Source organism: Falco peregrinus, chromosome 11, assembly GCF_023634155.1.
Source record: "Falco peregrinus isolate bFalPer1 chromosome 11, bFalPer1.pri, whole genome shotgun sequence".
NCBI classification, from domain to species: domain Eukaryota; kingdom Metazoa; phylum Chordata; class Aves; order Falconiformes; family Falconidae; genus Falco; species Falco peregrinus.
In genome coordinates, this window is record NC_073731.1 from 33,311,686 (window position 1) to 33,323,876 (window position 12,191).

General features: G+C 56.7%; 1 protein-coding gene across 2 annotated transcripts; it reads right to left on the bottom strand.

The window, feature by feature from the left end:
- Positions 1–1,843: 1,843 nt before the first annotated feature.
- Positions 1,844–6,029, bottom strand: VSX1 (visual system homeobox 1). Of its 2 annotated transcripts, none has more exons than XM_055816722.1 (5): positions 5,544–6,029; positions 5,154–5,232; positions 4,820–4,943; positions 3,717–3,897; positions 1,844–3,075 (listed from the first exon to the last, which is right to left on the bottom strand). In XM_055816722.1, exons 1-5 carry the CDS (start codon positions 5,905–5,907, stop codon positions 2,810–2,812), a joined length of 1,014 nt encoding a protein of 337 aa, XP_055672697.1. In that variant the 5' UTR covers positions 5,908–6,029; the 3' UTR covers positions 1,844–2,809. The 2 variants fall into 2 exon arrangements, with proteins under 2 accessions (XP_055672697.1, XP_055672698.1); XM_055816723.1 differs by having other exon boundaries at positions 3,717–3,885; positions 5,544–6,012.
- Between the last annotated feature and the right edge of the window lie 6,162 nt (positions 6,030–12,191).

Below are 12,191 nucleotides of genomic sequence, written 5' to 3' on the forward strand. Positions count from 1 at the left end.
AATCTCAGGACAGATCAAATCTGAAGCAAACGACAAGAAGAGTGTGCTGTCCTACTCCTACTGCCACTACATCCACAGTGACATATGGAGGACAGCGAGCACTTCCCTGCTGGACTTAGCACAGGCAACTAAGAGTTGAATGACTGCGACTGCTCCAAGAATTGCTCCATCATACCCTGCCGCCAGCCCCTGGTGGTAACCAGGAGCTGAGCCTTGCGTGGTCACTGACATCCACCAGCATCACCCTTCACCTGGCCTCCCTTGGGCTCTCACCCCGTGAGTGGCGGGGCAAGGGCACATCTGAGCCCCAACACCTGGCTGCACCCTGTGGTTACTTCCTAGCACATGAGAAGTGCCTTGGGCCAGCAGCCCTCCCCACGGCTCCTCCTTCACCGTGTGAAGTGAGAGCTGGGAGCCTACCAGGCACTACCAGAAGCATTGTCTGCATCCGGCACAATGCTGGGGTATTTCACCTTGTAGCAGTTGCGGCTCCCACAGCACTTGCACCCAGCACAAGGCAAAGAGCCAGGCCATCTGCACTCGGGCAGAGGAAAAAAAAAAAAAAAAAAGATTGCAGGCATCCAGTGCCAGCATGGCACAGCCCAAATAAAAGGTTTGCAGATGCTGCTCAGGCAGGATTAGGCCTCCAATGTGCTAAGTCTCGGCTCTCAGTGAGCCTAATTGCTGCTGCAATAAGCCCTGGCTGGTCCTTTCCTGAACTGTGCTCCCTATGCCCCCCCCCCCCTCCCCATCAAACATATTTTTTTTGCTGCAAAGCTTGTATTTGCCATGCATATGTTTCCCCCTGCCACCCGGGGGGGGCTGGCCGAGCAGAGGAGGGGAAAAGCAGGAAATCTGCAGATGCCACTTTTATTGCTCTGCTCTTCCCAGCCAGCATCCCACTGCTCTCCCCCTGCCCAGCACAGCCTGTGGCTGCCTGTGTGCAAGAAGCCAGGTCCAGCAACAGAAGCAGGGACAGGTGACAGCATTGTTACATGGCCACACACCCCCTGAGCTGTATTACAGAACTTTCCAAATTGGAATTACTCAGATTTTAATAAAACCTTTTGATAATTTTCTGGTTTGTTTGGCTGGTAGATGAAACTGGGGGTGTTCCAGGAGAGCTGTCACAGCATGTGCGTGGGCCAGTTCAGCCCAGCCGTGAGATGAGGAGCCGTCAGAGCCAGGAGTCAGGCAGTTGGGTGGCCGCATGCACTGCTGAGGGTGCTTGGGCAGTTGGGACCACGCGGCTGCTCTGTGTGCCTCCTTGGGAGGCCAGGGTGCCCCCCACGGTACCTCCCACTATGTGCTCACCTCGCCCAAGTGGGCAGCTGCTCCTTGTATTCAACCACAAGGATGTGGCAACACCGGCCCAGCTCTGCACCTTCCAAAGCAACAGGAAGAGCACACTGCACAGACACTTGAGAGGCAGAGTGCCTGTCCTGCCATCAGGGCGGGAAACATTTCAGTGAAGAACCTCCCACTCAAGCTGTATTGAGGAGGATTTTCCCTAATGCATGGGAGCATGGAGCAACTTTCTTCCTCCCCACAACTTCCCTCAGGAGCTGGCTGAGTTTTGGATCATCTCCTAACCCATCAGCTGTGGTTTGGCTCTTTGGCTGACACAACTCAATCACCTTCTGGCATGTGTAGGCCACTGGACTAGACCTTAGTTCTGGGGAGATGCATGAGGGCTTGGCTTTGCCCCCTTGGAGCGACCACACTGCCTCAGCAGAGCTCTCCGGCCCAGTTTAAGCACGAGGCTGGGGAAGATCTGCTCACAGCTAGCAGCTACCATGAGAAGTGCCAAAGGAAGGTACAAACTGCAATGCAGAGCATGAAAAGCAAATATACACCACAACTTTATTTATGGATGTGTAATAAATAAATAAATGGCAGACAAAACAGGGAGAGCCACATTCAAAAATCCAGATCACTAAAGTGCTTTCAGACATAAATATAGGATGACCAAGAAACAGCTCTGACATTAACACTTTTTACAGACAATTACAAAATATCTTCTTATGTCAATTCACAATTTTTTTTAGTTGCTCCAGGGTACTATGGCTTGGTTTTAAAAAAGGTCTGTTCTATTATGCATAGTGTAGCAGATAACATTCAAGAGTATACAAAATCATTGCAAAAACAGAAATGGCTTTACCCCCTTCTCCCAAACATGAGTTAAGGAAGCTACACAGTGTAAATCCAGTGATAAGGCTGCATTGGCAGGCCAGATCCTCAGGAGGTATAAACGGGCACGTCCTGTCGGGCTACACCAGCTTGAGGATGAACGCTACCGCATTTAAAAACCCTGCTCTGCTGCTCCTCGAGGTGGAAGAATTGTGTGTTCAAAGTGGAGGGACTCGCCGCACAGGCACTGTGTGGCAGTGGAAGTGCTCGGAGAAGGCGTCTGTGAACTCATGCACCGTCCTTGCACCCGCACACTTGAGAACGGAGCGAATCCCATTGCATTGCTGCGCTGTGTGCTCCTGGGTAGCTGGGAAGCACCCACAGCCCAGAGGGGAAGGGCAGCTCTGCCCCAGCAATGGTCTGTGCTGACCACAGTGCAGTCCAGTTATCACACTGCTCCCAGCCCCACTGAGACACCTCTCCCACCCTCCACCCTGGCTCTGCTGAGAAGTGAACAGCTTGAAAGGAGGGGACAAGGGGGTGTGTGTGCCCAGTTTTAAAATGCCCTGAATTCAGATAAAAGTTCAATTATTTAAGAAAAAATATATATATCTCTCAATAAATATTATTATCTCGCCAGGAAGCTGTGAGGTCTGGCCTCCTGCGGGGTGGCCTGAGCTCAGTGGTCCCTGTCGTTCTGCTCCGTGGGGGGGTCCCCGTTGATGCACTGCCTAAGTACACCCCTCTTCTCATGCCTGGCTGTCCTGGAGAGGTCGATGGCTGTGTCCTCCAAACCTTTTGCAGGGCCAAGCTTGTCGGAGCCCCTCTGGGAACTGGCCTGCTTCCCTTTGAGTTCCTCCTCCTCCTGCTCCACTCGCCAGCCATCTGCCAGCTTCTCTTGGCTCTCTGCCTTCCTGTTCACCTCCATGGACTTTTTGTGCATGCCTTGCAGAGGGGAGAGAGCAAAGCCAAGGGCACCGGTTGCTTACATCTGCCTGGGACCACTCAGCATCACCTCCTGCCCTCCTTCTGCTTCCTTCAGCTCTCGCTTGCACCCCAAGGAAAACTCAGGCTAGTCACCAGCCTTTCCCAATCTGGAGCCTGGCTACCTGCACTCTGCAGCCCGAGAGGATGGCTTGCAGTAGAACTGGTCCATACCTCCCCTGCAGCAGGGAAGACAGGGAGAGCAGTGCTGCGACAGCCTGTCCCAGCCTGATGTCAAGTGCTACCTCAGTGTAGGTGAGTATGAGCGGAAGGTAGCTCTGAGGTAGCATTGTCTCCAGTTGGGGGGGGAGGGTGATGGCTTCCTAGACACACTGCAGCTCCCACGATGGCTACTAGCACCAGAAAATGATACCTAACCACGTGCGGGCACCTGTCTGACTCGTCTGTAAAAGGTTTTTCCCTTTCTCAGCTGTTCTTTGCAAGGAGGGAGTGGAAAAGTCAGGGTGCTTGGCAGCCCGCATACAGCTCACGCCGAGGCCCTGTTCATTTCTAGGAAAGGGTGAGGGCAGCCGTATGGAAGACTAAGGGCTGTTTGCTCTGAGGCTGCCCCACAACCCCCTCAGCCCCAAGCTCCTACTTACCCAGCAGCCACGGGGCGCATGATCCCACCAGCCCGCTCTTGGCAGAGTTGATGATGGACTCGGGCAGAGGGATGGAGTGCCTCACCATGGCCCCATAGAGGCCGTATTCGGCCATCACACTGCTCCGGCCCCAGCACTTCTCCCGCTTCCGCCACTTGGCTCTTCGGTTCTGAAACCAAACCTTCAGGGGTAACAGCCAGGAGAGCATGGAGGGGTGGGATTGGGGAGGAGACGGCCCCCATGGCCGGGCATCCAGGGCCCGTCAGGCAGAGAGGAGTGTGTGTCCAGGGCAAAGGGGCGGCCGCGTGCGTGGAGGGGTTTGGGCATATGAGCACAGGGTGTGGACACGCAGGTGGCAGTGTGAGGGTGGCCAGGACAGTGTGTGGGGAGGGGGTTCAGGGAGGGCACACACGTGGGTGTCAGTGAGAGAGGGGAGGGGAGGGGGAAAGGGAGCACACATTACACGAGGCTGATTTTGACACAGGAGCATGATCCCAGCCAAAGTCACCCTAGGCTCCACCTGCCCGCAGGGCCCCTCTGCTGCCTCCACATGGAGCACCAACCTCTCCAGGAAAGGGGGTCCGTAATGCAGTGACCAGTGATGACAGAGGATGCTCAGGTCCCCCTCCTCACCCCCTTCCTGCACGTGAAGGCTCAGGAGGTGTAGCTACAACCTGGCTACTGCCCAGACCACCACCCATTCTTAAGCCAATGAGCTGCTCCACAGCAGGGCAGGATCAGGCTCTAAAATGCCACATGCTCCTCAAAGAGACCAGCTAGTAAGCAAACCGGTGGGAAACGGCTTAGCCCAGCAGCTCCTGAATCGCACTAGCTCCTGCCTGGGTCTCTGGAGGACAAAGCCAAGCTGGTGGCAGTGAGCAGCTGTTGGGGCCAGCTCAGTCCTCTGGTTCTGCATTTCCATTTGGAGCCTGTTTGGAGCCAGGGGGACAGAAGACGAGCTGCCCCCACAAGCACCCCGCTGCATTTCAGTGCCACCACCACATTCCCACCACTTGTACTCACTGACCACAGCGCAGAAGGGACCACTGGGCATCAGTAGCCCACAGGCTCCGCAGGGAGAGGGGCCCATCGCAGCCACCTACCTGTATCCTGTCCTCGGGCAGCTCCGTCTTCACAGCCAGCATCTCCCGGGCATAGACGTCAGGGTAGTGAGCTTCGTTGAAAGCCTTCTCCAATTCCTCCAGCTGGTGAGCCGTGAACACCGTCCTGCCAAGAGGAGAGAGCATCCTGCCACACAGCCCAGAGCCTGATGGCAAAGCGGCCAGGCTGGCAGCCCCCCCCCCCCCCGAGGTCTTCCTCCTGAAAATCCCCTCCCCACCCCAGTTGCGGCCCTTCTCCTTCCTCCCCTGGGGGACTCCCACCGCCCCAGCCTGGGGACAGAGGTGGGATGGGGACAGCCCTGCTCTTGGGCCCCACCTGTGCCGGCGTTTCTTCCTCTTGATCTGGGCTGCAGACATCTTCAGCTCGCCGGCATCCCCGGACAGGCTGTCCTCGTCTGGCAGCAGCATGCGGGAGGGGGAGAGTCACGTTCCGCCGGCAGCGAGGGGACCGAGCCCAGCGCCCCAGGCAGCTGGGGTCCCCTCCCACGGCAACCGACGGCCGGGCCCCGAGCCCCGCACGGGCGATGCCATCCCAGGAGAGGGGGAGGGGGAGCCCGGGGGGCCAAAAGGGTGGGGGGGTGGGGGGTGAGGGGAGCCCGGGGCCGACCTCAGCTCGGCGCGGGGGGGGCGCTCCCCGGGGCCGCTCGGGCAGCGGCTCCAGCCGGGCCCCCCGGTGCGCGGGTGCGCGCCCCCCGGCCCCGCTCACCGGAGATGTTTTCCTTGTGGCGGCGGGCGGCGGGCGGCGGCCCGGGGGGCGGGCGGGGGCCGCGGGCGGGCAGCAGCGGCAGCGGGGCGGGCAGGAGGCAGGGGGCTCCCGGCCCCCCCAGCCCACACAGCAGCCCCAGCCCCAGCCCCAGCGCCCCGCCACTCTCGTAGCCCCCGGCGGCGGCAGCGGGGGGCGGGCCAGGGGGCGGCTGTAGCTCGGCTTCCAGCCCCAGCAAGTCAGTGATGGCGAAGCCCTTGGCCCGCAGCCCCGCGCCGCTCGGTCGCGCCTCCGTCCCCGGGGCCCCCAGGCCCGGCCCCGGCCCCGCCGCCGCGCGTCCCCCCGACGGCTCCGCCCGGCCCGGCATCGCCGCCGCCTGGCCCGGCCCGGAGCGGGGAGCGCCGCCCGCCGCCCCTTTTATCGGCCCGCCGGCCGCCCCGGCTCCAATCACACCGCGGGCCGGCGGGGGGGCCGCTCCCAATCCCCGGATTAACGGCCCCCGGCCCCCCCGCCGCCCCGGCCCCGCGCCCCTCCCCCGGCCCCCCCGGCCACCGCCCCGATCCCCCACCGCCCCCTCCCACCGCCCCTCCCTCTGCTCCCCTCGGCCCCCGCCCCTCGGTCCTCCCCATCCCCTCCCCGGGTCCCGTGGGCCCGCCCCGCCCTCCAGCCCCAGCCACCCCGGGGGTCCCCTATAAGCCTCACTGCCATCCCCGTGGGTTCCCTCCCCGGGTCTTCTCCCCGGACCCCTTTGCCCTGTCCCCATGTCCCCATGTCCCCTCCCTAGCAACCCCATCCCACCCTGTGGCCCTTCAGCCCCACATCCCAGACGGGGCGTCCCACCCGGCTATCACTCCCCACAACCACCATCGCTCAGCACCCCGGGGGTAGGGGAGGCGGGGGGCTGGGGAGCAGGACCCTCCTTGACCCCAGGTGTCCTGCCGCTATGGCCACCTCGAGGTGCCTGGCCTCGGTGCTCCCTTTTGCTCCCAGATTCTTGCACCTGGGCTGCAATTCCCCCTCCCCCCCCCCCTCCCCCCCGGGCCCATCCCTTCATCTGTTGATGGAAACGATTTACAACCGGCTTACATGGGCCGCCTGATCTGGGCCTTTGCTGGACCGTCAGATTAACTGAGGGTCCTTCTGATAAAGATAATTACAAGGGGACTCCGCATTAACTTTGCATTATTAAAGAAAGACCCAAATCTCCCCTCGCAAGCTGTTCCCGGGATTAGCAGAACAATAACTTTCATTTAGGATAATTGCCGTGGCCAGCGCTGGGGGCTGGCGGGGAGGGGGGACCCTCCGGACCATCCTGCCTCACACCAAGAGAGGCAAGTGGGTGTGAGGGAAGCAGGAGGTGCATGGGCATCATGCTCCCGAAGGCACCAGCTGGGGTCCCCATGGGCTCGGGATGCAGAGGTGCCTGGGGAACCCCTGCCCAGGGCAGCCCCTCATGGGGGAATGGGGCACCCTGGGGTCCCCTCGGGCACCTTTGCTTCACCAGTTTTGCCACAGTTTTGCTCGAATCAGAGACTTTCACTGCTAGGCGGGGAGGATCTGCTACAGTAATTAGAAGCCATAATCCGGCCACCACCCACAACAAATTTCCTGTCCGAGCAGATATTAGTGGATAAAACCCTAATTTTTGACATTGTCCCAGAATCAGCTTGATTTCAGCAGTTTACATTCAGGCTGAGCTGTTGGGAGAGATGATGAAGCCTTAAATATGCATATGGCCTAGGCATTTGGAAAGTTTGGGGATAAAGTGCATATAATTGCTCCTAATCAGTTTATGAAACATAAAAGCTCAAACCCAAGAGAAAGCCGATAGATGCAGAAATGGAAATAGCGATTAAATCTCCCCGTGCTGGCGAGGTGGCCTGGATACGATGCTGCTGCCCAGGGCGGAGGGTGGCCGGTGCAGTGCTACAGGGGACAGGGGCTGCGGCCACTGCTGGGACGGGGCAGTGGGCAGGGTGGGGGGACAGGCCTGCTGCCACCACCACTCCCCCAGCCATGGTGGAGAGGGGCATCTCCACTGGTCCTTGGACAATAAATGAGTTAAAGGATATCTTGATATATGCTCATCAGATAGGATTAGCCAGGATTAGACTAATCAGTAAATGTTTCTCTGCTCATTATTTTCCAGGGAAGATTTTCAGCTGATTCTCCAACGCCGAAAGATTATTAATCGCTTAAAGAGCAGAACATCAAACATCGCCCCTTGTTCTAATTTCCCCGGGGTTTGCCCCCCTGTCCCTGCCGTGGGCAGGGCACCTGTGCCAGCCAGCTCAGCCGCCCCAGGGAGCCCCAGCATCCAGCCCTTCCACAAGGACTCCAGCCAGGGTGGCAGGAGACCACGGCACCCTGGTCCCAGTGCAGACCCGTGTTCCAGTGGTGGGTGCCACCTGTGGCCGATGCTGAAGCACCCCCGACCCCTGTGCTCTGCTCCCTGCTGCACTTTGCAGGACTAGGGGCACAGCAAGGTGGGACAGTCTCTGAGGTGTCCCCTCCAGCCTGTGGCTGGTCCAATGCCATGTCAGACACCCACTGTGCCCTGCAGTACCCTACGGGGTGGCATCGTGAGGGGTGGGATAGGTGCCTGGGGCTGTCCCCTTCCAACACCACGGACAAGCCCTGCAAGTCCTTGGGGGATTACAGATAACACACAACATTTTGGCAGACGCCCCCTCAGCCAATGATGGATCCCGAGGTTTCCCCTGCCTTTGGAGGATGTGAAACTTGGGGAAACCCCGGAAGGATGTGCGCTCGCCTTGCGACCACCTGCTGCTGCGATGAGGAACATGTAGCAAGGAGAAGGTATCGAAGGGCCTGGCACAGGGGATTAGTAATGGGATAAAACAGCTTTCACCTCCCTGGTCTAGATATGAATCGGGTCAATAATAAAGGACTATCTGACAGTTTCAAGCAGCTTGGGGTGGAAGAGGCTCCTCTGCTCCTGGCCGGATAGAGAGCCCCGCTCCGATAGCCTGGCTCCTGCCACACACACACCCCTCAGACCAGCACTGGCAAGTCCCAGCCCAGTGCTCCCCGCCGGCTCCATGCCGTGTGCCTCCATCAGATCCCAGAAACCTGGTGCGGGGGTGAGGCTGGAGCCTGGTCCCCAGGGATGATGTTGAAGCCACAGCCCTCAGGTACCTGCTCTGCAGGGCAAACCCAGATGGCTAGCTAGTGGCCACGGTGTGCCTTGCTTGGGTGTAGGGTGGCCCAGGGGTGGAGTGCAGCAGGGTGAGCAGCTGGCTGACGGCAGCACAGGCAATTTGGCAAGGGTGGGAGCTTGGGGGGAAGGTCCCTGCCCCAGTAAGGATGGCCAGAAGGAAAAGGCATTTTCTTTCACCTCCTCCATGTCCTGCTGGGAGCATGGGGAAGTGATGGCTGTTGTGAAAACACTGCCTCTGACGCATGGGTGAGAAGGAGCTAAGAAACAGCCTAGCGCTAGGGGAGAAGGCAGGAAAGTGGGAGGCATTGCAGTGAGGCATGCCCATATTTTGCAAGGCTAAATCCCCACCTCCAATTTACAGGTGGGCTTCCTCCTCCTGACGTGGGTGATGGGATTTTTCTCATTTGGCTGCAGCCAGGGCTGAGCAGTGGATTATCTGTGCACTCCTGGCCACTTAGGAGTAGGTGTATGTAATGGCCAAATATCCTCTATTTTGGGGTGATGGATTTGCAGGGGCAGGTGGCATGGCCCGGTTAAGTGAATGGGGAAATCTGTGCTGCCAGCACTACCGGGTGGCGGAAAGTGCTTCCTTTCTAGCTTAGGTTCATGCAGGTGAGGCAGAGGGTGTGCAGGGTAAGTGCAGCCACAGTTGGCCACGCGCACCACCTGCTTCGTGCTGCAGCATTGCCAGCCAAGCTTACTACAAGTGCATTGGCAGCCCTAATTTGGCGCTGGGGGGGGTCCCTTTCCGGGTCCCTCTCCACATGCCCCAGAGACATCCCTACTAATTCCTCTGCACAGATTTCTGTCTTAAGGCATTTGCCTTTGATTAAAACCAAAAGAGCAGTCGTGGTTTAAGTGAAGTTGAAGAGCAAACCATGTGCCAATGCACAGGGTGCTCACATCTGGAGTGTCACAGATTTAATCAAACTGCTGGGAAGTGCCGCACACAGACAGCTGTCACAGCAGCCTGGAGCTCATCACCTAATTAATTCCTAGCCAAACACTGGGCAAACAAATGACCATCAAGGTGCTACACCTACAACTTTGACTGGAGGCATGACTGGCCATCTGTGAGCCAGCAGAGATCATCGCCTGGTGTAACTCCAGGAGCTATAGGTGATGCAGTCTATGGAAAGCCCTGTCCCTGCTCCTAGGGAGGAGACCAGGGCTTGTCCCAGAGGTTTGAACCCTTAGGTGATATATATGGGAACACGAGAGACAGGGTGTTTGGGAAGAAACCCAGGCAGAGCAGGCATCACAGCCATAGCTCTGATTTCTGGCTGCTCCTTCAGCCAGTGCTTTTTGCTTCCAGTCCACTTTGTTGTTGCTTTCTAGTCCCCTTTACCCTCCCATCTGACGTCACCACAGGCAACCCCCTCCCGTGTGAGAGCCGGGCCGCAGCCCTCCCCAGGGATGCTCTGCCCGGTGGTACCCGAGGTCCTGTGGCCACCATAGGTCCTGGGCAAACTCCGTTTGCTTCCGCAGCCTCCTGCAAACCTGGGCAATGGCAAAACTGGGCAGGTCCAGGCTTGGCTCTCCTTGGTGCTCATTCACAGCTCATTAAAGCTAATTGAAATGACTACCAGAGCTGGGTCTATGTGGGTGCTTGGAAGTCCTGGGCACACAGCACAACTAGGCTGGGAATATCCAACTGTGAGGAGCCCCAAACTAGCCGATGGACTGTCCACTCCAATTAGCCCCACAAAGGCACTATTGTTCCTCCGCACTATGCTTGTCTGATTACTTTATCTTATTATTTTTTGATCATTCCTCCAAAATGTGCTAATTAAACAGAAATCATCAAGTCAATTAGAGAAACACTCATTAAAGCAGAAAAGAAAAGAAAATATCAGCAGAAGAAAAACGGCTGTGAGGCTTCCAAGCACGCACAATAGCTGCCACATTCATTAAATCAGCATCTCCCAAAAGAGGGGTAGACATTGTCCCACTCAGGTACATGCCCTGGAAATGAAACTTCCCAACCAATGGAGTCAGATTTCTTAGTCTTCCTTCCTTTCTTTCTTTCTTTCTTCCTTTCTTTCTTTCTTCCTTCCTTCCTTTCTTTCTTTCTTTCTTTCTTTCTTTCTTTCTTTTTCTTTCTTTCTTTCTTTCTTTCTTTCTTTCTTTCTTTCTTTCTTTCTTTCTTTCCTTCTTTCCTTCTTTCTTTCTTTCCTTCTTTCTCTCTTTCTCTCTCTCTCTTTCTCTCTCTCTTTCTTTCTCTCTCTCTTTCTTTCTCTCTTTCTCTCTTTCTTTCTTTCTCCCTTTCTTTCTTTCTTTCTCTCTTTCCTTCTTTCCTTCTTTCTTTCTTTCCTTCTTTCCTTCTTTCTCTCTTTCTCTCTTTCTCTCTCTCTCTCTTTCTCTCTTTCTTTCTCTCTTTCTCTCTTTCCCTCTTCTTTCTTTTCCCTCTTTTCTTTTCCTGCTTTCCTTCCTTCCTTCTTTTATAATGGAAAAACAGCATTTCACCACCACTTCAGGTTTCTTTTACATTTGGGAGAACAGAGAGTTATTTGGTCCCATGAAGGTCTCGACCCAAGGACAATGAAACCTCCTGGAAGATTTTTACTGACCTTAGTGGGTTTGGAACTGAACTTTGAATCTTAACTTCCAGACTGGAAGATTGTCAGCCAGTTTCTTCATTCAGATGTTCGGCCTTCAATCAAATAATGGCATGACGTGAAAATAAGTTAAAAAAAGTTAAAGCCCAGAAAGGTCTTTCAGACTATCTCCACTGACATCCACAGTTTTAGCATTTGCCGTCTAGATGGGGGAGCTTGCTGTGCATTAGCCAGGAGGATGTCGGCAGTGACGGGATCTGTGCACCCCGTGGAATGGGCAAGGGGAAGGGAAGGGACCTGCCCATGGCCAGGCAGCTGGGCAGGGGCAGAGCTGGGAGCCAAATCTTGCCGAATCCTAGCACAGGCATCTTATCCAGGTGCCATGGGCGTTGTTGCTACTGCTTTCCAACTGCAAGGGCTGTTGGAAAAGCTCAGAGACAATGGTGTTAGTTTAGAAGCCACCGGTCCCAGGAGGTGCAGGAATGATGGAGAAGTGCCTAGGCTGCAGATGGTCCTCATGAGAGAACTGCTTGACCTTCTGGTGATCTGAAGGTTGGGTTTTCCCTGCCTCACCTCTTCTCACCTCACCACCTTTTTCCCTCCCAGACACCCCTACCTACGCAGCCTGCAAGGCACCCCTCTCTAAGTGCCTGCCCAGTGCTCATTGTCACAACATCTGAACCTCTCTCTGCATTTTCTTCTTTCTGCTGACTTCCATGGCTTTCCCGGCTCCCAGCCCAGGAGCATGGTCTGCCCCCAGGCAGCACCTTCTCTGCATTCACACCCAGCACTTCGCCAAGCAGAAGCCTCCTGGAACAAATGCATCCCTTCCCACCTCCCTGTCCGGACCCACAGCAAGCTGGACACAAGTGGCTGGCCCCACAGTACAAAACACAGGGAAAAAACACACAC